The sequence below is a fragment of the Salmo trutta genome, chromosome 38 (assembly GCF_901001165.1).
Source record: "Salmo trutta chromosome 38, fSalTru1.1, whole genome shotgun sequence".
In the NCBI taxonomy this organism is placed as follows: domain Eukaryota; kingdom Metazoa; phylum Chordata; class Actinopteri; order Salmoniformes; family Salmonidae; genus Salmo; species Salmo trutta.
Window position 1 is genome coordinate 27,788,379 of NC_042994.1, and position 27,383 is coordinate 27,815,761.

Sequence of the window (27,383 nt, forward strand, 5' to 3'; positions counted from 1 at the left end):
TTAAACTAAAGGGAGGGAAGGGAGGGTGGCTGCCGTCACCGACGGCACTTGTGCTACACCCCCCCCCTCCCCAACCCACCTATACAGGAGGTGGTTCTGGCTCCGGCCTACTGTCCTCCAGAATGCAGACAGACTTGATTAGTTTCGGGCCGTAGGCAGACTCCACTTGTTCCGGATCGTAAGCAGACCTCTTCCTTTCCACACTAGGCAGACTCATTAAATACATAGTTAATCATTTTTAGTTCCGGATCGTCAACTGACTTACTTAGTTCCGGGTTGCTGATAGACTCCTTTGGTTCCGGGTCATAGGCAGACTCACCCGGTTCTGGGTCGCTGATGGACTCCCTTGGTTCCAGGTCATAGGCAGACTCACCCGGTTCCGGGTCATAGGCAGACTCACCCGGTTCCGGGTCACAGGCAGACCCCTTCGGTTCCGGGTCGCAGGCAGACCCCTTCGGTTCCGGGTTGCAGGCAGACCCCTTCGGTTCTGGGTCACAGGCAGATTCCCTCGGTTCCGGGTCACAGGCAGATCCCTTTGGTTCCGGGTCACAGGCAGACTCCTTCGGTTCCCGGGTCGCAGGCAGACTCCCTCGGTTCCCGGGTCACAGGCAGACTCCCTCGGTTCCGGGTCGCAGGCAGACTCCCTCGGTTCCGGGTCGCAAGCAGACTCCCTTGGTTCCGGATCGCAGGCAGACTCCATCGGTTCCGGGTCGCAGGCAGACTCCCTTGGTTCCGGATCGCAGGCAGACTCCCTTGGTTCCGGATCACAGGTCTCTTCGCAGCTAAATCTGCAGAGAGGTTCGTTGTATCCCCCATATATATTTTGTACAATAATTTAAATTGAAAAATTCTAAGTTTTGAATCTGGCATCATTCACAATTTTCATTAACCAAGTTTGGTCTTTAAAGTAGGGATGACAGACAAGTTTCTTACTTTTTCCCCCTTCCACTTGCCTCTTCCATTTTTGTGGCAATGCTGCAATTAGTTATTTGTAATTTTGGGTAGAGCAGATATTTCCATATATTTTTATTAGCTGCATGTGTGACAACTCCACCAGTCCTATTGATGATATAATTTACAAAGATTATACATTTATGTATTAAATGTAACTTTAATTTTTTTATCGTTTAGTATATTTGAGATTAACCACAATTTGTTGTATTATTTGTTCTTTTCTGGTGGATTAAACTGAAATTGCAACCAAATTTCTATGGCTTGTTTTAAAAATAACGATATTTTGGAGATTATTTCATTTTCAAATAACCGAAAATGAGAGGTTGTATTCTGAATAAAGAGGAAAGGCCATTCTTGAACATAGGGTGAGACATTCTTACTAATCTGATAGAGAACCAGTTCGTAATAAAAGTATAACTTTTGTATGACTGAAGCCTTTAGTGAGAGGTCTAATGCTTTAATAATTAATCATTTCTGCCCTCCGAATTCATATTCATTATATAAATAGACCTATTTCATTTTGTCTTGCTTGCCGTTCACTAGTCTCCCAGTCCTTGCCACTGAAAAACATCCCAACAGCATGTTGCTGCCACCAACATGCTTCACCATAGGGATGATGCCAGGTTTCTTCCAGATGTGACGCTTGGCATTCAGGCCAAAGAGTTTAATCTTGGTTTCATCAGACCAGAGAATCTTGTTTCTCATGGTCTGAAAGTCCTTTAGGTGCCTTTTGGCAAACTCCAAGCGGGCTTTCTTGTGTCTTTTACGGAGAAGTGGCTTCGTCTGGCCACTCTACCATAAAGGCCTGATTGGTGGAGTGCTGCAGCGATGGTTGTCCTTCTGGAGGGTTCTCCCATTTCCACAGAGGAACTCTTCAGCTCTGTCAGAGTGACCATCGGGTTCTTGGTCACCTCCCTGACCAAGGCCCTTCTCCCCCTATTGTTCAGTTTAGCCGGGCGGCCAGCTCTAGGAAGAGTCTTGGTGGTTCCAATCTTCTTCCATTTAAGAATGATGGAGGCCACTGTGTTCTTTGGGACCTTCAATGTGGCAGAAATGCTTTGGTCCACTTCCCCAGATCTGTGCCGTAACACAATCCTGTCTCAAAAGGAATATATCACATCAAATATAGGCTACTTAAAGTTCAAGTTAGATCACACATTCTGCCGATTGTTGTTGAAAAACGTTTCTTAAACGGAACAAAACGGGGATAAACATACCTGAATTTGTCCAATAGAAACTCTCGTTTGCAACTGACTAATGATTACACTCTAGGTCAGCTAGATGCAGGCAAGAGTGTGCAAGGTGGTATTGAATGTGTCACTGTCTGTCACCTCAAATTTTTCTCTCGACCTGTGTGCACCTACGTTGTAAACTTTAATTCATAGGCTAAGTTGTAGCAATCTCATGATGGGTATAGGGGAAATGTTAGTATCATGTAGTAGCCTAAACCTATCGCTGTTACATTGAACAGGGTGAATGAAATATGAATGACAGTCATCTAAAATGCTGTAATAGAAATAAGGCCATGCTCATGAAAACACAAATCGTCCTGCCTCATTTTAAATGGCACTGACCGCCACTGTTAGGGTGGTGGACCATTCTTGGTACATATGGGAAACTGTTGAGCTGGAAAAACCCAGCAACTTCGCAGTTCTTGACACAAACTGGTGCACCTGGCACCTACTACCATACCCCGTTCAAAGACACTTAAATATTTTGTCTTACCCATTCACCCTCTGAATGGCACACATACACAATCCATGTCTCAAGGCTTAAATATCCTTATTTAACCTGTCTCCTCCCCTTCATCTACACTGATTGAAGTGGATTTAACATGTGACATCAATAAGGGATCATAGCTTTCACCTGGATTCACCTAGTCAGTTTGTCATGGAAGGAGCAGGTGTTCTTAATGTTTTGTATACTCAGTGTATAGCACTACAGATAATCAAGTGCTATTTGAATGTGATGCATTTGCTCTATTGTTTACAGCGGGGTTGGGAAATTCCAGTCCCCGAGGGCCTGATTGGTGTCACAGTTTTGCCCCATCCCCAGCTAACACACCTGACTCCAATAATCACCTAATCCGGATCTTCAGTTTAGAATGCAGTTTGATTAATCAGCTGTGTTTGATAGGGATGGAGAAAAAGTGTGACACCAATCAGGCCCCCGAGGACTGGAGTTGCCCACCCCTGGTTTACAGGATGATTTGTATCTTAGCTTTAAGGGAATAGTACCGTCACATCTAGATAACAACGAATGTAAAAAATGAACAGAGCAAATGTGTATTAAAACACAACCTATTCATATAAGTATTTATTCAGCATTACATATTCATATGAATCTTCTACGTCTGTGTACAGGAGGGTATTCTTTGTAAGACGTAAGTGAAAATATATCAGCTTATTGTTAAATTATTATGACGTTCTTTCCAATACAAAAAGTGTAGTAACTATTGTTTCCAAACTGCGTTACCCACTCCAGTCATCAGATGACGATGTGCGTCTTTCATGTGATGCTTCTTGCGTGACGTACAATTTACTGGACGGGACGCTTCTTCAGGAACAACAACACGGCAACTCTTTCAACCACCTCGGTAGCTTGCTAGCCAACATAAAACTGAAAGATTGACGCTTTAGACCATGTTAATGTACATTAGCTAATCCCACTGTTGGAAACGCAGTTCATTTTACGTATCAACTGGTTAACTTTAACCTAATTTGCTTGTTCAATTTGCAAACTTGTTAAAGATTTATACTGAGGTTAGTACTAGGCTAGTCGCTAATGCTAACTAGCTAGCTAACATCCCTGATCATGAGTTCACTCAACAACTCGTCCTCTGCTAAAGAAGAGGTCTACTGTATGGAGGAAGAAGCTCTGGGGCTGAACATTGTCGTGGAAGAAGAAGAGAATGTTATAGAGGAAACAGAGGAAGAACCTTTTAGAGAGGAAGAGGATGCTATCTCAATAAAGGTGAAGAAGGAAGACGTCTTGGGAGTGAAAGAGGGGGAGACAGAATATCAGATTACCACCAGTGAGTACTGTCTTAAAAACAGGGGCACAAACTATGCAGTTGTTGAACTAATGTGGGGTTTTAAAGGGGCATTCTACTGAAGTTCTACACTTGAATATGTTGTTCAGTACTGTAGGAATTGTTAAAGTTTCAATCAGCCATTGGTACTTATATTTTGGGGACTTTTAAGTTAGATTTATTGAATTCTCCATGTGGTCTACATTAAAGTGCACCTCATCTAATACACCAGGCTTTTAAAATTCAGTATTGGAGCATAATTTATACTTATATCAAAGGGATGCAAAAGGAACCCATTTCGTTGAACTACCCTTTCACATTTGCATTTTAGGCCCTGTTTAGAGATATTAATGCCTCTTGTAAGACCCTATGATTGCAATAGAAGTTCATAAGTTCACCATCTGTTTGATGTTCTCATTCACACAGGAGAGAAACATGACTATTGTGGATCCTCTGGGGAGCCTCAACAACATCCTGATGCTGACGAGTCAGAGAAGAGTCTCTGCAGATCAGAACACCAGATGGTACAGCTTGGTCTGGTCTAGCATACAGCTTGCTCTATCGGGGTCTAGGCTGGGTTTCTGTAAAGCACTTTATGTCAACAGTGACATCAGCATCTACAATGATATGTCTCTGTATCCCCTCTTTATGGTTACCAGGACAACGCTAGCCCTTCCTCCCTCCTGGAGTACCCTTGTCATGCCTCTCCCGGTAGCACCTTACTGCTGGATATGAAGAGGTTGTCTGTGCTGCTGGTGGACTATAGGAAAACAACGGGGCTGAGTGGAACTGTGAGAGGAGGAGAAGAGAAGAAAGGATCAGATTTGACTCATCAAAGTAAGTGCTGTAGTTTAGTTTGAACAAATACAATAGATCTGCCCACTGGTATCTGTTACCAGGACAACCAGCAGAGTTCTGTTAGTTGACATGAAGATAGACTGGTGGATATGGATGTTATGAATATCATAACACTGAAAAAGGATTCTGCCAATGAAAAGAGAGATACCAATAGACCATATAAAACCTTGATGAAAGTTAGCTTTAGAGAGAAAGTTTCAAGATGATCTGATGTAAGGTGCATGTTTTACAAAAACCTTTCCTGAGAACGTTATGGATGTTACATTGCCTGTCCCAGTCAACCCCCCTGTCTTTACAAGACTCTAGAACAGGCAAGCAAAACTCCTGACAGCAGTGGCGGACTGGCCGTCGGGAGCACCGGGACATTTCCCGGTGGCCTGAGTGTTGTTTTGGCCTACCATGAATGGTCAACTTGACCAGCGATAATATAGCAAGCAGGAATGAGTTGATGGAGAATCCATGCATCAGGCGTGACTCTCACGCTCTCGTTGAAGTGTCCACATGCCAAAAATGACATCAGGTCTCTCTAATTTTTCCCAGCTCTGTATTAATGTAGCCTAGTGATACACTAATGATAGTGAGTATGATAAGAGTATTTTCTTTGTAAAGGTGGAGAAGGAAGCAGCAGCAGCACTAGAGCTTCAGGTGCTCCTGCAGAACTGGAGATGGTGGTCAGTTCAGACTCAGAGCAGGAACCTTCAGATACACGTTTAAGTTTAGGTTATTTACAATGTTAATCTCATTCTGCAGAGCAACCAGATGTGCAGAGAGAGAGGTTCAGTGCCCAGTACAGGGAAAATAGAAAGGGACAGCAAAAGCACTGAAAACCCATTTTTATTATTTTGCCCAAAACAGCAAATAAAGTAATTGAAGTCATCAGAATGTCGATTCTGCAGACAATTGCTGTTGAAGTGAGAAAGGCAGGGATGTTCTCAGTACAAATGGACACTAGACAGGATTTAACATCCAAAGACCAGTGTGCAGTAGTTCTGCGATATGTCACTGACGTTGTCCACGAGAGACTCATTGTGGTCATTGGCTGAGTCATCAACTGGACAGTACTTTGTGGACCTTGTGAAACAGACCCTTGAGAAGATGGACAGACAGTTGAAGTCGGAAACTTAAACTTAAAAAAAAGCGAATATTGAATGATCCCCAATGATCCATCGCGTTTCGCAAAAACGTTTTCAACATACAGTTGAAGTCGGAAGTTTACATACACTTAGGTTGGAGTCATTAAAACTCGTTTGACAACCACTACACAAATTTCGTGTTAACAAACTATAGTTTTGGCAAGTCGGTTAGGACATCTACTGTGTGCATGACACAAGTAATTTTTCCAACAATTGTTTACAGTCAGATTATTTCACTTATAATTCACTGTATCACAATTCCAGTGGGTCAGAAGTTTACTTACACTAAGTTGACTGTGCCTTTAAACAGTTTGGAACATTTCAGAAAATGATGTCATGGCTTTATAAGCTTCTGATAGGCTAATTGACATCATTTGAGTTAATTGGAGGTGTACCTGTGGATGTATTTCAAGGCCTACTTTCAAACTCAGTGCCTCTTTGCTTGACATCATGGGAAAATCAAAAGAAATCAGCCAAGACCTCAGAATACTTTTTCCAAACGCCTGAAGGAACTGCGTTCATCTGTACAAGCAATAGTACGCAAGTATAAACACCATGGGACCACGCAGCTGCCATACCGCTCAGGAAGGAGACGCGTTCTTTCTCCTAGAGATGAACGTACTTTGGTGTGCGAAAAGTGCAAATCCCAGAACAACAGCAAAGGACCTTGTGAAGATGCTGGAGGAAACGGGTACAAAAGTATCTATATCCACAGTAAAACAAGTCCTATATCGACATCACCTGAAAGGCCGCTCAGCAAGGAAGAAGCCACTGTTCCAAAACCGCCATAAAAAAGCCAGACTACAGTTTGCAACTGCACATGGGGACAAAGATTGTACTTTTTGGAGAAATGTCCTCTGGTCTGATGAAACAAAAATAGAACTGTTTGGCCATAATGACCATCGTTATGTTTGGAGGAAAAAGGGGGAGGCTTGCAAGCTGAAGAACACCATCCCAATCGTGAAGCATGGGGGTGGCAGCAACATGTTGTGGGGTTGCTTTGCTGCAGGAGGGACTGGTACACTTCACTTAATAGATGGCATCATGAGGCAGGAAAATTATGTGGATATATTGAAGATGTATCTCAAGACATCAGTCAGGAAGTTAAAAGCTTGGTCACAAATGGGTCTTCCAAATGGATAATGACCCCAAGCATACTTCCAAAGTTGTGGCAAAATGGCTTAAGGACAACAAAGTCAAGGTATTGGAGTGGCCATTACACAGCCCTGACCTCAATCCTATAGAACATTTGTGGGAAGAACTGAAAAAGCGTGTGCGAGCAAGGAGGCGTACAGTTACCAGCTCTGTCAGGAGGAATGGGCCAAAATCCACCCAACTTATTGTGGGAAGGTTGTGGAAGGCTACCCAAAACGTTTGACCCAAGTTAAACAATTTGAAGGCAGTGCTACCAAATACTAATTGAGTGTAAGTAAACTTCTGACTCATTGGGAATGTGATGAAAGAAATAAAAGCTGAAATCATTCTCTCTTCTGACATTTCACATTCTTAAAATAAAGTGGTGATCCTAACTGACCTAAGACAGGGAATTTTTACTAGGATTAAATGTCAGGAATTGTGAAACTGAGTTTAAATGTTTTTGGCTAAGGTGCATGTGAACTTCTGACTTCAGCTGTATATACAGAACAAAAATATAAACACAACATGCAACTATTTCAACCATTTACTGTTCATATAAGGAAATCACTCAATGTAAATTAATTAGGCCCTAATCTATGTACTTCACATTGTGACGGCCCTGAATGTTTCTGAACAGTCTCAGTGCTTCTCCTTCCAATAGGGCGCTTTCCCTTTAATTCTCAATTAATTAGTGCTTCTCCTTCCAATAGGGCGCTTCCCCTTTAATTCCCAATTAAATAGCCAGCATCAGCTGCGCAAAAGTGGAGTTGTGATGGAAACATGAATGAGGATGTGTTGGACCCTCCGTTCTGAAGCGTCTCTCTTCCGTTTGTTGTGTTGCTGTAAAAGTGTGCTTTGTGTAGCCTAATAGAAAATCTACCCAGGATCGGATCCACTCTTGCGTCTGTGGACTACACCTCTCCGTTGGTTTTCGTGGCCTTTCTCCGCTGGAGATCTGTTGGCGGATTGGCTTCTCTGACTGACCGACTGACTACAACCTTTTTTGTATACGGTATTTCATTTGTTTTGGGGTGATGTATACCGTGATGATTTATGTAGTTAGTTGTAGTTGAGGATTTATTGAAATGTGTGGTAAAATATTTGTTATTTTCATTGTATGATTGACACTGTGTTTACGCTACACTGTATGAACGGACACCCATTGCGTGACTAAGGTCAGTTGAGTTCCCTGAACTTGTTTACCGGGCTGGACTCTTTTTAGGCCCGAGGTACAGGGCATTTTGGGAGGAACCAGAGCTGTTTAAAGCTCATTATTGTTATATTGTTGTGTGATCATTTATGTTGTTAATACCTCCACGCAAAATAATACCGTTGTTTGAAGTTATTTCCAATGTTTTAAGGGTTTATGAAAAGTGTATTTACATCCTGACATTTACATGAGTCCTTTGTATTGGTGTAGACTGACGGACCAGATGGGACTCATTCCCTATCAAACTAAAAGGAGAAACTAATATTTTCTCTGGTAGGCACAACCTACCTGGCACCCCTATACATTATAACCTCAAGTCAAAACCTTTACAACATGACTGGGCAGGGGCGCAGCCATAGGTGGGCCTGGGAGGGCATAAGCCCACCAAGTGGGGAGCCAGGCCCAGCCAATGAGAAAAAAAATTTCCCCACAAAAGGGCTTTATTACAGAGCTAAATACTCCTCAGGTTCATCATCTGTCTGGGTGGCTGGTCTCAGACAATGTGGAGGTCCTGGGCTGGCGTCATTAATACGTGGTCTGCGGTTGTGAGGCCAGTTGGATGTACTGCCAAATTCTCTAAAATGACATTGGAGGCGGCATATGCTAGAGAAATTAACATTACATTCTCTGGCAACAGCTCCAGTGGATATTCCTGCCGTCAGCATACCAATTGCACACTCCCTCAAAACTTGAGACATCTGTGGTGTTGTGTGACAAAACTGCACATTTTAGAGTGGCCTTTTATTCTCCCCAGCACAAGGTGCACCTGTGTAATGATCATGCTGTTTAATCAGCTTCTTGATATGCCACACCTGGAGGATGGATTATCTTGTAAAAGGAGAAATGTTCACTAACAGGGATGTAAACACATTTGTGCACCAAATTTGAGAGAATGAAGCTTTTGTGCGTAAGTGAAGAATTCTGTGATCTTTATATTTCAGCTAATGAAACATGGGTCCAACACTTTACATGTTGTATTTATAGTTTTTGTAACATCTTCCCAAATTGACAATGTGGAGATCTTACTGTGCTTTGTGTCTGTCTCTTCTTTATCTATTTTAGGTTTAAGGAAGTGTGTAGGTCGTGTTCTGTATCATACAGCTAGTTTTATCATGTAGAGGTTTCATTCAGGTCTCTCTTTAAATAAACACTGTCTTTGGCAGGAGAAAAAACAAACCCGGAGGAACCAGGGACATCCAAACCAGCAAGACAACACCTCTGCTCCCAGATTGGAAGGAGTTTTACCAAGTTAGGAAGTCTGAAAAGACATGAGAGGAAACACACAGCAGAGAAGCTATACCATTGTGCCCAGTGTGGAAAGAGTTTTAACCACTTAGGAAACATGAAATCCCACGAGCGAATACACACTGGGGAGAAGCCATACCTTTGCGCCCAGTGTGGAAAGAGTTTTAGCCGCTTAGGACAACTGAAATGTCATGAGCGAATACACACGGGGGAGAAGCCATACCATTGCGCCTGGTGTGGAAAGAGTTTTAAGGGGTCAGGAATGCTGACAACTCATGAGCGAATACACACAGGGGAGAAGCCTTTCAAATGCTCAGACTGTGGGAAGACATATTACTCATCACAGTCACTTAAAAGTCATGTGAGAAACCATGAATAATTATTCTAGTGTGTAAATTGATATTTCGCATCACATTGACTTCGCATCATCGGAGAACATACACAGTGCTCCCGTTGTCTTATATTGTTGACTGAGAATGTGTTTACTTGTTTATACCATATGAAATTTAATCGTAGAAAGTATACTCAAAAATGTGTGTTTTCATTAGAAAATATGAATTGAATATGGAGTATGTCAGTTTGAATATAAAGTAGATCAGATTCCATGTGTTTAAATGGTCCTTTTTTAAACTCTGACTGTGTCTGTTTATCTGGGTGTCATTCCTCCAGCACTACAGATAATATTTGTATGTGATGCATTTGTTCCATTGTTACATTTGCATTGTTGGCCCACTGATGATTTAATAAAAAATAAAAAATTGTTCACAGACTCTGTAATGGAAAATGTTAATTGTATGTGACTAACCTTGTGAAACTGTCATATTATAATCTCCTGTTCCTGGGAGTATCATCCTGTGTTGCAAACCAGCTGCACCTGCATCCTTGTACAAATAAAGTCCCTCCCAGGAACAGGAAACAAAGATATGTGCTCATCACCCAATGCTTTGGAATTCAGATTGTCTACACTGCGCTGTGTAACTGTTATTCTCTCTGAGCTCAGAAATAAAGAATCTTGGTTTGACTTGGACTCCAGCAGATCCTTATTTTATAATATCCACCACAACTCTCCCACGCATTGCTGTTTCTTCATTGTCTCAATGAAGAGTTCCTCGTTCGACTTTCCTGGGGGCATTTACAAACCTCCCCCTGGTTAAATAAACGTTGTTTCCACGTCATTTCAACAAAATAAATCCATGTGATGGTGTTAGATCAATGTAGAACACTGATTGGATTTGTAAAAAGCCATCAACATCAGGTATTTTTTATACATTTTTCGCAGAACTTGCAACCTACATCCAATGTATTGATTTCATGTTGAATTGACTTTAGTTGACATGTAAATAGAAACTAGATGTTGAACTGACGACTGTGCCCAGTGGGCTGGTTTGAATAAGCGGCAAGTGTTGGATCAATATCCACCTGCTGTTAAATTCACATGTGCCGAATGAAAAATACAAGTTAAAATGGTTTCCATCACATTTTCAACTCTACTGATCTTTTTTTTTTTTAAACGTTGAGTTATATAGCAAACGTGCTCTTGTCCCATGCACTGTAGCCAGTAGCTCACATATACAGTGATGGTAGGCTACATACATGATGAGATTATTATGGATAAGAGATATATTTTATTTGTCAAACAAAATAATAAACCATGTAAAACTAACAAATCGTCTATCGTCATTTATAAAATTGTACAGACATATCCTGTTTCCATCAGCCCGGTCATTACTTTTGAAATGGTTGGATCAATATCCACCTTCATGATATGGATGAAGCCTGGTTTGGAATGTCTGAATAGTTCTATATGATGTCATAATACACCCCTCTGATAATCAAGTGATATTTGGAATGTCTGAATAGTTCTGATGTCATAATACACCCCTCTGATAATCAAGTGATATTTGGAATGTCTGAGTAGTTCTATATGATGTCATAATACACCCCTCTGATAATCAAGTGATATTTGGAATATCTGAGTAGTTCTATATGATGTCATAATACACCCCTCTGATAATCAAGTGATATTTGGAATGTCTGAGTAGTTCTATCTGATGTGATAATACACCCCTCTGATAATCAAGTGATATTTGGAATGTCTGAGTAGTTCTTGCTTGCTTCATAGTTTACTCCTCTGATAATCAAATGATATTGTTTACATTTAGGTTGGTGACCCACTCTGATGATTTATATTTTACAGCGTGGGGCTTTAAAGGAATAGTATGGTGACATCAAATAAATAGGATTATTAATCATAAACTCCTACAGCAACAATACACTGCAGCTTTGATGTCAAGAAGAGAATGGGCTGATGGGTGGTGGTGCTACTCTATAGGTAAGGCTGTCCAATATGAATGTTCAATACACACAATTGGTTAATCGGTAGCCAGTTAGCTAGCTGTTACGTCTTTAGCTAACACAGCTAGCTAACACACCTAGCTATCAACAAAGTCAAAATGCCCTCCAGGCCTGGTGGTGGCAGCAGTGCACTACAACCACTGTTTAACCGGAGCTTCCTGGGGGGAAAATAATTAGGCTGTATACAGATTGATTAACCACGTTTCCATCCAAAGTTGTTATGTCAGTAAAGTCATACCGTATAAAAAACTCACGACAACTGTGATGGAAACAGGAAGTTGTGATCGGTGGTGGTGTACACTCTATAGGTAAGGCTGTACAGTCCAATATGAATGTTCAATACACACAGTCAAAGTCCTGCAATAAAAGCTAAGACACTAATATTTGTGTAAACTATACATAGTTGTGTTCTGTGGTTGTCACTGAGTTGGCTGATATCCCATTTCATGGGGTCACTCCACAGTTAAGGCTGGACAGTGTTCTGTGGATGTCACTGAGTTGGCTGATATCCCATTTCACTCCATAGTTAAGGCTGTACAGAGCGTATAGAAAGGCTTTTTTTCACATTTTGATGCCTTGAGAACAAATAAGAAACACGCACCGTCTCACTGCTCTTTAATAAGCTTTACGTATCGACCTCAAGGCCTTCATCATAGTATAACTGTTCTTTAATTTAGCTTTACGTATCGACCTCAAGGCCTTCATCATAGTTTCACTGCTCTTTAATAAGCTTTACGTATCGACCTCAAGGCCTTCATCATAGTTTCACTGCTCTTTAATAAGCTTTACGTATCGACCTCAAGGCCTTCATCATAGTATCACTGCTCTTTAATTTAGCTTTACGTATCGACCTCAAGGCCTTCATCATAGTATAACTGCTCTTTAACAAACTTTAAGTATCGACCTCAAGGCCTTCATCATAGTATCACTGCTCTTTAATAAGCTTTACGTATCGACCTCAAGGCCTTCATCATAGTATCACTGCTCTTTAATTTAGCTTTACCACCTGGGGGCGGCCCGTCAGGAAGTCCAGGACCCAGTTGCACAGGGTGGGTTCAAGACCCAGGGTCTCGAGCTTAATGATGAGTTTGGAGAGTACTATGGTGTTAAATGCTGAGCTGTAGTCGATGAACAGCATTCTTACATAGGTATTCCTCTTGTCCAGATGGGTTAGGGCAGTGTGCAGTGTGATTGTGTCATCTGTGGACCTATTGGGCGGTAAGCAAATTGGAGTGGGTCTAGGGTGTCAGGTAGGGTGGAGGTGATATGGTCCTTGACTAGTCTCTCAAAGCACTTCATGATGAGGGAAGTGAGTGCTACGGGGCGATAGTCATTTAGCTCAGTTACCTTAGCTTTCTTGGGAACATCAATGATGTCGCCCTCTTGCTGCTGGCGTCTCTCTGATCCACCCCTACTCAGATGACACCATTCTGTATACATCTGGCCCTTCTTTGGACACTGTGTTATCAAACCTCCAAATGAGCTTCAATGCCATACAACACTCCTTCTGTGGCCTCCAACTGCTTTTAAATGCTAGTAAAACTAAATGCATGCTCTTCAACAGATTGCTGTCCTTCACCCACCCGCCCGACTAGCATCACTACTCTGGATGGTTCTGACTTAGAATATGTGGACAACTACAAATACCTAGGTGTAGCGTGGTTCGTTCTGCGTTGTGTACTTTTAATTAGGACACTGCCACAACTGGAGGTCTGCTGGTTGAATTATTTTTATTTGCCCTGCACACGAAGAGACAACACACAATACTTTAGCCCTTGGCGCAGTCACAACTCTCAGGCACCTTGCTAGCCGAAGGTCAGACAAAAGAGAGTGCGCCAAAAAGAAATAACAGGTGCTGCATGCACACATTCAGTGCACAACAGCACACCATGCAATACAAGTAAAATGATATAGAACATAATTCGGACAAAATAAAAGACATACCTGCACACGAAGAGACAACACACAATAGGTTAGCCCTCGGTGCAGTCACAGCTCTCGGGCACCTGCGCAAGCACATGGACAGTCACTCATACACTGTCCCAAGTACTCACAAGTTACAATAGGTACCCTAGTTAGCGAGCTCAGTGAAACTTGTTAACATAAATCTTTATATTGTCCACATTGTAACAAACTTATGGTTGCATAACAGCACATTGTGTAACATTACCACGGTTTTATATTGAACAATTTCGGAGCCAAGGACAACATAACTTGCTAGCCGAAGGTCAGACAAAAGAGAACATTAAGGGGGTACGGAAATACAAATAACCCGCAATGGGCCAAACCCAAATATACCAAACTTTTACAATCACGTGTATGTACAAGATTGATATGAAAAAGTGTTTGTACACCAAAAAATAACATTACCTATGCAGCTGTAATAAAAATGTAAAAAACACTGAATTATTATTATTATCAAATTATTAACATCCCCTATTGACCTGGCCTATTTGAATTGGTCCTTGTGTGCAATTTGGTGCATAATCTAGGGTAACAACATCACACTGCTACATTAGCTTTCTTGGGAAAAGGAACAAAGCTGAAGGAAAATACAAATCACTGAGGCTAATTTAACGACGACTTGCAGGCAGTGGGTTCAGTATAACTATGAGAAAAAATGAATCCAAATTATACCACCACCCAAAAGGGCACTTTAGAGACTGGAAGGGCAAAGGAGCACGTGCTCTACACAGGTAGAACCCTATCTGTCCATGTTGCCTTATGCAAAGTGGGAAGTGCTTCATGTGGCAACAACAACACTCACCTAAATAGCCCATATGCCACTGGGTGGGGGAAGTTTTCATTGTTTTTGGGCATCATTAGCAGGTGTTATTATGTGTTGTTAGCGATGAGCCTTGGTCAATTTAGCTCGGATACACCACCCTCGTCAATCTGTCACCTAATCCTGCCTAATGGGCAGGTCAGACCTGGAGGAAAGTATTGGCTGTAAGAAGTAAGAGAAAACATAACATCTGGTTGTTTTAAAATTACTTCTTATGACATTGCTTGCCAGAATGAACATTGTAATTAATATTTTTCCAATCTGCGTTACCCACTCCAGTCAGCAGATGGCGCTATGAGTCTTTCAGGTGATGTTTCTTGAGTGACGTATAATCTAGCGGACGGAACAGGAGGCTTCTTCAACAGCGACAAAAGGCTTCTGGTTTAACCACGCGGTGCTTTGCTAGCGAACATAAAACCGAAACATTGAAGCTCTTTAGACCAATTTTGTGTATATTACTCTTAGTGTTTTGAACATAATTCTGTTTACCTATCGACTTGTTAATTTAAACGTAATTTGCTTGTTAAATTAGCAAATGTGTTACATTGATACTGCACTAGGCTAATTGTCCGGAGCATAAACTCACTAATCTAGACGGAGAAAGAAACTGGTGAAAGGAGAGGAAGAAGTTTGAAGAATGAAAAAGGAGGCTATCACATTGAAACAAGAGGATGATATTACAGTGAAAGAGGAATATGGGAAAGAGGTTGTCAAAGTGGAAAAAGAGGTAGAAGCTTTCAGAATCAAAAAGGAGGAAGATGCCGTAAAATTGAAAGAAGACGAAGAACCTTTTGGAGTAAAGGAGGATATCTCAATAAAAGAGGAGAATGAAGTTCCGATTACCACCAGTGAGTACTGTCTTAAAAACAGGGAGACAAACTATGCAGTTGAACCGTGTTTTTTAAAGGGACATTATACTGAAGTTCTACACTTAAATATGGCTCAGTTGGTAGAGCATGGTGTTTGCAACGCCAGCATGGTGTGTGCAACGCCAGGGTTGTGGGTTCAATTCCCACGGGGGGCCAGTACAAAAAAAATGTAATAAATGAAATGTATGCATTCACTACTGTAAGTCGCTCTGGATAAGAGCGTATGCTAAATTACTAAAATGTAAATGTTGTTCAGTACTGTAGGAATTGTTTAAGGGGCAATCTGCCATTGGTACATATATTTTTGGGACTTCAAAATGTGATTTATTGAATTCTCTTTGGTCTATATTAAAGTGCACTTATTCTAGTATAGCCGGCTTTTAAAATATAATATACAGTGCATAATTTCTACTTAAAATATCAAAGGGACGCAAAATGCCCCCATTTCGTGGGACGGCCCTTTAACATTTCCATCACAGAGGTGGGAAAAGTACGCAATTGTCATACTTGAGTAAAAGTAAAGATACCTTAATAGAACTCAAGTAAAAGTGAGTCACCAGGTAAAATAATACTTGAGTAAAAGTTAAAATATACTGAAGTATCAAAAGTAATAGTATATAAATAATTTCAAATTCCTTATATTAAGCAAACCAGATGGTGCCATTTTTTTAAGTGGCTAATTTTAGGCCCTTTTTAGACATATATTCATGCCTCTTGTAAGACCCTATGATTGCAATAGAAGTTCATAAGTTCACCATCTGTTTGATGTTCTTATTCACACAGGAGAGACACATGACTATTGTGGATCCTCTGGGGAGCCTCAACAACATCCTGATGCTGACGAGGCAGAGAAGAGTCTCTGCAGATCAGAACACCAGATGGTACAGCTTGGTCTGGTCTAGCATACAGCTTGCTCTATCGGGGTCTAGGCTGGGTTTCTGTAAAGCACTTTATGACAACAGTGGCATCAGCAACCATAATGATATGTGTCTGTGTCCCCTCTTTATGGTTACCAGGACAACACTAGCCCTTCCTCCCTCCCGGAGTCCCCGTGTCCTGCCTCTCCCAGTAGCGCCTTACTGCTGGGTATGAAGAGGTTGTCTGTGCAGCTGGTGGACTGCAGGAAAACAACGGGGCAGAGTGGAACTGTGAGAGGAAGAAAAAAGAAGAAAGGATCAGATTTGACTCAGCAAAGTAAGTGCTGTAGTTTAGTTTGAACAAATAAAATAGATCTGCCCACTGGTATCTGTTACCAGCACAACCAGCAGAGTTCTGTTAGTTGATATGAAGATAGACTGGTATCTTTTCCCAGTAGGGCTGTCCCTGACTAATAAAAATCTTGTTTGACTTAGCCACCTGTTCTTTCGACCAATCAATTGGTGCAAATTTTAAACGTGTTTTTATATATACACTACCGTTGAAAAGTTTGCGGAATTTTTTGTTGTTGCATGTTTTCGAAAGAAAAGCACAAAAAAAAGTCAATTAAATAACATCAAATTGCTCAGAAATACAGTGTAAACATTGTTAATGTTGTAAAGGACTGTTGTAGCTGGAAATGGCAGATTTTTTATGGAATATCTCCATAGGCGTACAGAGGCCCAGTATCAGCAACCATCACTCCCGTGTTCCAATGGCACGTTGTGTTACCTAAAACAAGTTTATCATTTTAAAAGCTAATTGATCATTAGAAAACCCTTTTGCAATTATGTTAGCACGCTGAAAACTGTTATGCTGATTTTAAAGAAGCAATTAAACTGGCCTTCTTTGGATTAGTTGAGTATCTGGAGCATCAGCATTTGTGGGTTCGATTACAGGCTCAAAATGGCCAGAAACAAAGAACGTTCTTCTGAAACTCGTCCGTCTATTCTTGTTCTGAGAAATGAAGGCTATTCCATTCGAAAAACTGAAGATCTCGTACAACGCTGTGCACTACTCCCTTCACAGAACAGTGCAAACTGGCTCTAACCAGAATAGAAAGAGGAGGGGGAGGCCCCAGTGCACAGCTGAGCAAGAGGACAAGTACATTAGAGTGTATAGTTTGCGAAACAGATGCCTCACAACTGGCAGCTTCATTAAATACTACCCGCTAAACACCAGCCTCAATGTCAACAGTGAAGAGGCGACTCCGGGATGCTGGCCTTCTAGGCGGAGTTGCAAAGAAAAATATATATCTCAGACTGTCCAATAAAATATTTAGATGGGCAAAATAACACAGACACTGGACAGAGGAACTCTGCCTAGAAGGCCAGCATCTCGGAGTTGCCTCTTCACTGTTGAGACTTGTGGTTTGCGGGTACTATTTAACCTCTCTGGGAAATGTGGGATGCTAGAAGCTACAGCTAAAATTAATCACTAACCTTTGATGATCTTCATCAGATGGCACTCATAGGACTTCATGTTACACAATACATGTATGTTTTGCTCGATAAAGGTCATATTTATATCCAAAAACCCCATTTTACATTGGCGTGTAATGTTCAGAAATGTTTTGCCTCCCAAAACTTCCGGTGAATGAGCACATCAATTTATAGAAATACTCATCATAAACGTTGATAAAATATTCAACAGTTATTCAAATAATTATAGATACACTTCTCCTTAATGCAACCGCTGTCAGATTTCAAAATAACTTTACGACAAAAGAACACTTTGCAATAATCTGAGTACTGCACTTAGACAACAATATCAAGCAATACAGATACCTGCCATTTTGGAGTCAACTAAAATCATAAATACCATTATAAATATTCACTTACCTTTGATCTTCATCAGAATGCACTCCCAGGAAATCCCAGTTCCACAATAAATGTTTGTTTTGTTCGATAAAGTCCATCATTTATGTCCAAATACCTCCTTTTTGTTTGCGTGTTCAGTCCACTACTCCAAATGCAGGAAGCGCGCCAAAATGTCACGACGAAAAGTCAAAAAAAGTTATATTTACATTCGTAGAAACATGTCAAACGATGTATAGCATCATTCTTTAGGGTCTTTTTATCATAAATCTTCAATAATATTCCAACCGGACGATTACTTTGTCTTCAAAAAAGAAAAGGAACAGAGCTAACTCTCATGGGAACACACGCCACTGAACTCATGTCATTCTCTCAGTCATCTGACTCCAGGACCTCTTGTTCTCTCAATATTCACAGTAGAAGCATGAAACAACATTCTAAAGACTGTTGACATCAAGTGGAAGCCTTAGGAAGTGCAAAATGACCCCACAGACACTGTAGTTTGGATAGGCAATCACTTGAAAAACTACAAACCACTTCCTGGTTGGATTTCTACAAACCTCAGATTTCTACACTTCCTGGTTGGATTTTTCTCAGGTTTTTGCCTGCCATGTGAGTTCTGTTATACTCACAGACATCATTCAAACAGTTTTAGAAACGTCAGTGTTTTCTATCCAAATCTACTTATAATATGCATATCCTACCTTCTGAGCCTGAGTAGCAAGCAGTTTACTACGGGCACACCTTTCATCCGAACGTGAAAATACTGCCCCCCAGCCCAAAGAAGTAAATGAAGCTGCAAGTTGAGGACCTGTGAGGTGTCTGTTTCTCAAACTAGACATTCTAATGTACTTGTACTCTTGCTCAGTTGTGCACCGGGGCCTCCCACTCCTCTTTCTATTCTGGTTAGAGCCAGTTTGCGCTGTTCTGTTAAGGGAGTAGTACACAGCGTTGTCTGAGATCTTAAGTTTCTTGGCAATTTCTCGCATGGAATAGCCTTCATTTCTTAGAACAAGAATAGACTGACAAGTTTCAGAAGAAAGTTATTTGTTTCTGGCCATTTTGAGCCTGTAATCGAACCCACAAATGCTGATGCTCCAGATACTCAACTAGTCTAAAGAAGGCCAGTTGTATTGCTTCTTTAATCAGAACAACAGTTTTCAGCTGTGCTAACATAATTGCAAAAGTGTTTTCTAATGGTCAATTAGCCTTTTTAAAATGATACACTTGGATTAGCTAACACAACGTGCCATTGGAACACAGGAGTGATGGTTGCTGATAATGGGCCTCTGTACGCCTATGTAGATAATCCACAAATAATCAGCCATTTCCAGCTACAATAGTCATTTACAACATTAACGATGTCTACACTGTATTTATGATCAATTTGATGTTATTTTAATGGACCAAAAAAAATGCTTTTCTTTCAAAAACAAGGACATTTCTAAGTGACCCCGAACTCTTGAATGGTAGTGTATATCCTAACACGATCCATGTTGTAAACAGAGTTCTGCATGAATTCCGACTCTTTCAACTTGCAACAAAACAATTTTATGAAATCTAATTTTGTTAGCAATCTAACGTTGGTCAAGTCTGGTTTCTGTGCAATCCTCAGACACTCTAGAAGACAACCAAACTTGTTTCAAAATTCTACATTACGTATTGGCTATACAACACCTGAATTAGCCCATGAAGGGTCTTGGTCCAATGACCACCTATCGTTTTGAAACCTAGCTAGATAGCCAATGAGCTGGGCTTTCCAGCAGTATGTGAACGCTGTTTGTAGGACAAACAGCCATCACGCTAGAGCTGTCAACACAGTTCATTCTCTGGTGAAAGGAAACAGGAACAACTGTAGTCTACGTTTCACATCAGTTCGTTCTCTTCTACAAACTTCTCAAATCTGAAAAAGTTAAACATGGCTACTAAGAGTGGAAAAGCTAAATCTCAGTCCAAGTATAAACATTTTGATGATATTATTGCAGAAATTGACTGGGAGAGTGACACAGAAGGAATGGATGAGGACTCTGTGAGTGACCACAGTTATGATTCCAGCGAGGAAGAAATGTTTTTGGAAGGAAAAGATCCACTTTTAGATCAGTAAGTAAAATACGTTTTTGCTTCTCATGTTAACTTCTATGGGCTAGGTGGGATGTTTGCGTCCCACCCTAGTCAACAGCCAGTGGAATCGCGTGGCGCGAAATACAAATACCTCAAATGCTATAACTTAAATTTCTCAAACATATGACTATTTTACACCATTTTAAAGACAAGATTCTCGTTAATCTAACCACATTGTCTGATTTCAAAAAGGCTTTACAGCGAAAGCAAAACATTAGATTATGTCAGGAGAGTACCCTGCCAAAAATAATCACACAGCCATTTTCAAAGCAAGCATATATGTCACAAAAACCAAAACCACAGAACTCCTTTATGCAATCGCGGTGTCAGATTTTAAAATGGCTTTTCGGCAAAAGCACATTTTGCAATATCCTGAGTACATAGCTCGGCCATCACAGCTAGCTACAAAACATTTAAAAATATTCCATTACCGTACTTAGAAGCATGTCAAATTTTTATGAGATTTTTCTCGTAAAATAGCGATAATATTCCAACCGGGCAACGTTGTATTCATTCAAAGGCTGAAAGAAAAAAATGGAGTAGTCTTGTGAACGCGCATCTGTCTCACTGTCCCCAGGCTGACCACCTACAAATACTGCTGCTGTTCTTTGCCCAGAGACAGCAGACACCCCATTACACTTTCTGGCGGCTTTAGAGAGCCAATGGAAGCCTTAGAAAATGTCACGTTACAGCACAGATGCTGTATTTTCGATAGAGATCCAACAGAAGAACAACAAATTGTCAGACAGGGCACTTCCTGTATGGAATCTTCTCAGGTTTTGGCCTGCCGTATGAGTTCTGTTATACTCACAGACACCATTCAAACAGTTTTAGAAACTTTAGTGTTTTCTATCAAATTATGTCAATTTGAGTCAATTGGAGTTGTACCCGTGGATGTATTTCAAGGCCTACCTTCAAACTCAGTGCCGCTTTGCTTGACATCATTGGAAAATCAAAAGAAATCAGCCAAGACCTCAGATAAAAGAATGTAGACCTCCACAAGTCTGGTTCATCCTTGGGAGCAATTTCCAACGCCTGAAGGTACCACGTTTATCTGTACAAATAATAGTATGCAAGTATAAACACCATGGGACCACGCAGCCTTCATACCCCTTGGGACGGAGACGTGTTCTGTCGCCTAGAGATGAGCGTACTTTGGTGTGAAAAGTGCAAATCAATCCCAGAACAACAGCAAAGGACCTTGTGAAGATGCTGGAGGAAACGGGTACAAAAGTATCTATAGCCACAGTAAAACAAGTCCTATTTCAACATAACCTGAAAGGCCCCTCAACAAGGAAGAAGCCACTGCTCCAAAACCGCCATAAAAAAAGCCAGACTACGGTTTGCAACTGCACATGGGGACAAAGGTTGTACTTTTTGGAGAAATGTCCTCTGGTCTGATGAAACAAAAATAGAACTGTTTGTCCATAATGACCATTGTTATGTTTAGAGGAAAAAGGTGGGGGCTTGCAAGCCGAAAAACACCATCCCAACCGTGAAGCACGGGGGTGACAGCATCATGTTGTGGGGTTGCTTTGCTGCAGGAGGGACTGGTGCACTTCACAAAATAGATGGCATCATGAGGAGGAAAATTATGTTGATATATTGAAGAAACATCTCAAGATATCAGTCAGGAAGTTAAAGCTTGGTCGCAAATGGGTCATCCAAATGGACAATGACCCCAAGCATACTTCCGAAGTTGTGGCAAAATGGCTTAAGGACAACAAAGTCAAGGTATTGGCCGGGCCATCACAAAGCCCTGACCTCAATCCTATAGAAAATGTGTGGGCAGAACTGAAAAAGCGTGTGCGAGCAAGGAGGCCTACAAACCTGACTCAGTTACCAGCTCTGTCAGGAGGAATGGGCCAAAATTCACCCAACTTATTGTGGGAAGCTTGTGGAAGGCTACCCAAAACGTTTGACCGAAGTTAATCAATTTAAAGGCAATGCTACCAAATACTAATTGAGTGAATTGAGTGAACTTGAGTGAATTGAGTGAACTTCTGACCAACTGGGAATGTGATGAAAGAAATAAAAGCTAAAATAAATAATTCTCTCTACTATTATTCTGACATTTCACATTCTTAAAATAATGTGGTGATCCTAACTGACCTAAGACAAGGAATTCTTACTAGGATTAAATGTATGTGTATATATATATATATATATATATATATATATAGTACCAGTCAAGTTGACACACCTACACATTCAAAGGTTTTTCTTTTTTCTATATTGTAGAATAATAGTGATGACAAACTATGAAAACACACACATGGAATCATGCCTTGACAGCTTTGCACACTTGGCATTCTCTCAACCAGCTTACTCTCAACCAGCACTTGTTGGCTGCTTTTCCTTCACTTTACGGTCCAACTCATCCCAAACCATCTCAATTGGGTTTAGGTCGGGTGATTTGTGGAGGCCAGGTCATCTGATGCAGCTCTCCTTCTTGGTCAAATAGCCCTTACACAGCCTGGAGGTGTGTTGGGTCATTGTCCTGTTGAAAAACAAATTATAGTCCCACTAAGCTCAAACCAGATGGGATGGCATCGCTGCAGAATGCTTTTTAAATCAATCACTGACAGTGTCACCACCAGCAAGCACTATCACACCACCACCTCAATGCTTCATGGTGGGAACCACACATGCAGAGATCATCCGTTCACCTACTCCGCGTCACAAAGACACCGCGGTTGGAACCAAAAATGTCAAATTTGTGCTCATCAGACCAAAGGACCGATATCCACCGGTCTAATGTCCAATGCTTGTGTTTCTTGGCCCCAGCAAGTCTCATCTTCTCATTTGGTGTCATTTAGTAGTGGTTTCTTTGCAGCAATTCAACCATGATTCAAACAGTTTCTTCTGAACAGTTGATGTCTGTTACTTGAACTCTGTGAAGCATTTGTTTGTGCTGCAATTTCTGAGTAACTCTAACTTATGGGTCTTCCTTTCCTGTGGCTGGTCAGGGGGGAACGGTTCATAGTGGTGGCCGGGGTACGGTGAGTGTAATGGTATTTTATTTTTTATTTAACTAGGCAAGTCAGTTAAGAACAAATTCTTATTTACAATGGCGGCCTAGGAACAGTGGATTAACTGCCTTGTTCAGGGGCAGAACGACATTTTTTTTTTACCTTGTCAGCTCTGGGACTCGATCCACCAACCTTTGGGTTAGTGGCCCAACGCTCTAACCACTAGGTTACCTGCCGCCCCAAGGTTCCACATCATCAAGCAACATGGTTTGTTTGGTGCTGTTCCATTCACTCCATTCCATTGTTATATAAATAGGCTGGAGGCTGTTGAGGGGAGGGTGACCCACAACAATGGCCGGAATCGAACAGCACCACAGACCATGTTGCTTGATACCATTCCACTCACCCCACCCCGGCCACCACTATGAGCCGCTCTCCCCTGACCAGCCTTATTTACCATTGATAAACACACACTTCACTGTCGTGATTATGGTCCCTCTACTCTATATAGTAGATATACAGATTTTTTTTTTTTTCTTTTCTTACACAGTGCCAGGGACTCGGATGAACAATGGGAACCCACAATGTCAAGGTGTTCATCCCCCACTAATTCAGACGCTGAAGCTGGTTCATCCAGCTGGACCCCTGCTGTCTCCGGCTCCACACCTTCCCCCGCCCGGCCATCTAGAGGTGTGAAGAGGCCAGCCCAGAAGCGGAGGAGGGCCAGTGAACCAGCGGCAACTACCACCGAGGCAGAGGACCGCTGGCACACTGTGCTAGAAGATGATGTGGAGCCACTTCCACCAACATTTAGACCGAAAAGGCAGCCAGGACCACAGCTAGACATGACTGCAAAGTACAGCCCCCTTCATCTTTTCCAGATGTTTTTCTCCTTGTCAGTTCTTGATTCGCTGGTGTCTAACACCAACAAGTACGGGGCTAAGAAACAAGCAGGCAAGAAAGAGGCATGGAAGCCCATTTCCATCCAAGACCTTTACTGTTACATCTCACTGGTTATTTACATGGGGCTTGTGAAGTTCGAAAACCTGAAGGACTACTGGAGAACGTCAACACTCTACCAACTGCCTTTCCCCACCACTGTCATGTCTTGTAAAAGGTTTCTGGCTATCTCACGGGCGCTTCATATCAGTGACCCACAAGTTGATGAGGATAATGACAAGAAGAGAGGCACATCAAGCTTTGATAGGCTCTGTAAAATCAAACCTCTCTACCCCAGCATGGTTGAGGCCTGCAAGACCCATTTTCAGCCCAACCAGAACCTGTCCATAGATGAGAGGATGGTAGCATCAAAGGCTAGAATTGGCCTCAAACAATATATGTGTAACACGCCGACAAAATGGGGGTACAAACTGTTTGTTTTGGCCGATTCTGTGTGTGCCTACACTTGGAATTTTTTTGTTTACGAGGGGAAATCCATCTCAGACACCGGTAAGGGACTTAGTTATGATTCCGTTATGGAATTATTGGATTTTCAACTACTGGGGAAGGGCTACAAACTGTTTGTGGACAACTTCTACACAAGCCCTACCCTGTTCACAGACCTGAGGAAGCTGGATGTGTGGTCTTGTGGCACCATTCGTCCCAACAGAGTGGGTTTTCCCAAAACAAAAGTGAACGACATGCCTAAGAGGGCTGAAAGGGGTACCATGCGATGGATTCGTAAAGATGACCTGCTCTTTGTAAAGTGGATGGATACCAGAGAGGTGGTCATGTGCACCACTATCCACAAATCGTACAGTGGCGATCACGTCGTCAGGCGTGTGAAGGACGCTAATGGGGCACGGACCACTAAAAATGTCCCCATTCCTGCTGCTGTAAAGGACTACAACAAGAGCATGGAAGGTGTGGACCTGTCAGACACTCTGATAGGCTACAACAGTGTTCTCCACAAGACAATGAAATGGTACAGGACATTGTTCTATCACTTCATCAACATTGCTGTGGTGAATGCATTCGTCCTCCAGAAGGAAATGGCTAAGAGCTCTGGACAGACCTCCATGACACAGCTAGCCTTCAGAAAGCTGCTCATCCAGGAGCTTGCTGGCAACGGCACAAAGTCCACTGCAGCACCTTCTGTCCCCTCTACCTCTGTCCCTTCTGCTCCTGCCACCAGTGGTGTTCACATGCCAACATTCATAACTGCAGGCATGAATGTACCTCGGGGCCAAAAGGGCACAGCATGGAGGCGTCGTTGTGTTCTTTGTCGCATGAAGTCCCCCATCACCTGCACGACTTGTTCAGTTTGCCTCTGCTTTACCGCAGAAAGAGACTGCTATGGGACATGGCATCAGCAGCACAATATTGTGTAAACCCTTGGAAGACTGAGGGTCTTCCAAGGATTTACCCTTGTTTAAAAAAAAATATATATATATTTACAAAAAATTGTGTGTTAGAATAGCATTTTGTTATGTTGTATATAGTTATTTGCATAAAAATGTATCACTTCACCAATTCGGCCACTTGGGTACATTTGGGCAACTTGTGTGACTTCATGCTAACTGTCATGTTGCTCGCTCATTCCTGAAGTTATCAGTCTGACACTTTGTACAACTACTGTTGCCCTCTTATGTTCTCCATCTAAATTATCCCCAGCTTCCTATCTGAATGTTTGGCTGTTCATGTGAAAGATAATGCAACAACAATAAAACTGAAAATATATGCCCTCTTATTTTCTTCTACCAGATCTATTGTGTTCTCCTACATTCAATTCACATTTCCACAAACTTCAGTGTTTCCTTTCAAATGATACCAAGAATATGCATATCCTTGCTTCTGGGCCTGAGCTACAGGCAGTTAGATTAGGGTGTCATTCATGCGGAAATTGAGATGAAGGGTCCTATCCGGAAGAGGTTTTAACCTGACCGAACCATTCTCCTAAGAGCTGTGGACAGACCCCCATATTGTATTTTTTATTAGCATAGCAGTTTTGTATGTTCTATATGGGTATTTTCTTGAATGTATCAGTTTGGGCAACTCGTGTGGGACACCTGGGTGACTTCATACTAAATGTCATGTAACTCACTCATTCCTGAAGTTATCAGTCTGAAACTTTGCACATATACTGTTGCCCTGTTGTGGACAACATATAAATGATCCCCAGCGTCCATCTCAATGTATGTCCTTTCTTTTGCATTTCAAAGATGATCAAATAAAAATTGAAAACATGTTTTTTTGTTATCTTTTACCAGATGTGTTATGTTCTAAATTAATTTCACATCTCCACAAACTTAAGTGTTTCCTTTCAAATAGTATCAAGAATATACATATCCTTGCTTCAGGTCCTGAGCTGCAGGCAGTTAGATTTGGGTGTCATTTTAGGTGGAAATTGAGATGAAGGGTCCTATCTGGAAGAGGTTTTAACCCTCCATATGGAGCCTGTGACCAAATTTTTGTAAAAAGCATAAATTGGATTTTAGTCTAAGCCTCTGCCATGGATTAGTTCACTGAGAGGGTGCAAATACAGTGCCTTCGGAAAGTATTCAGGCCCCTTGACTTTTTCCACATTTTGTTACGTGACAGCCTTATTCTAAAATGTATTTATTTTTAATCAATCTACACAATACCCAATAATGACCCTGTTAATGGTGGTTCGCGACGTGTCAGTGTACATTTATAATTGTTCACAACACCACAAAAATTGCAAAACAATTCTACAAACCTGTTTTCGCTTTGTCATTACGGGGGATTGTGTGTAGATTGAGGGGGAAAAAACGATTGAATCCATTTTAGAAGAAGGCTGTAAGGTAAAAGGTCAAGGGTCTGAATACTTTCCCAATGCACTGTATGTGCCAAGTTAAAATATCCCAAGAGACATATTCTAAACTCTGCTTCTAGCTCCTAAGCAACTTTGCAGTGTTTTGTTTTTGTCTTATTTCTTACATTATTAGCCCAGAACGTTTGTTGTGTTATTACATACAGCCGGAAATAACATTTGGATATCAGAGCGGCGGTAACTCACCA

General features: G+C 41.5%; 2 protein-coding genes across 3 annotated transcripts in view; one reads left to right on the top strand and one right to left on the bottom strand.

The window, feature by feature from the left end:
• Nucleotides 1-27,383, bottom strand: part of LOC115178195 (zinc finger protein 658B-like) — a 1,063,446-nt gene that overhangs the window by 946,121 nt on the left and 89,942 nt on the right. The gene's annotated exons all lie outside the window — the stretch shown is intronic.
• LOC115178192 (piggyBac transposable element-derived protein 4-like) lies at nucleotides 3,184-26,589 on the top strand. Of its 2 annotated transcripts, none has more exons than XM_029739283.1 (5): nucleotides 3,184-3,988; nucleotides 4,412-4,509; nucleotides 4,645-4,822; nucleotides 20,295-20,409; nucleotides 23,953-26,589. In XM_029739283.1, exons 1-5 carry the CDS (start codon nucleotides 3,769-3,771, stop codon nucleotides 25,730-25,732), a joined length of 2,391 nt encoding a protein of 796 aa, XP_029595143.1. In that variant the 5' UTR covers nucleotides 3,184-3,768; the 3' UTR covers nucleotides 25,733-26,589. The 2 variants fall into 2 exon arrangements, with proteins under 2 accessions (XP_029595143.1, XP_029595144.1); XM_029739284.1 differs by lacking the exons at nucleotides 3,184-3,988; nucleotides 4,412-4,509; nucleotides 4,645-4,822 and adding exons at nucleotides 15,071-15,556; nucleotides 16,361-16,458; nucleotides 16,594-16,771.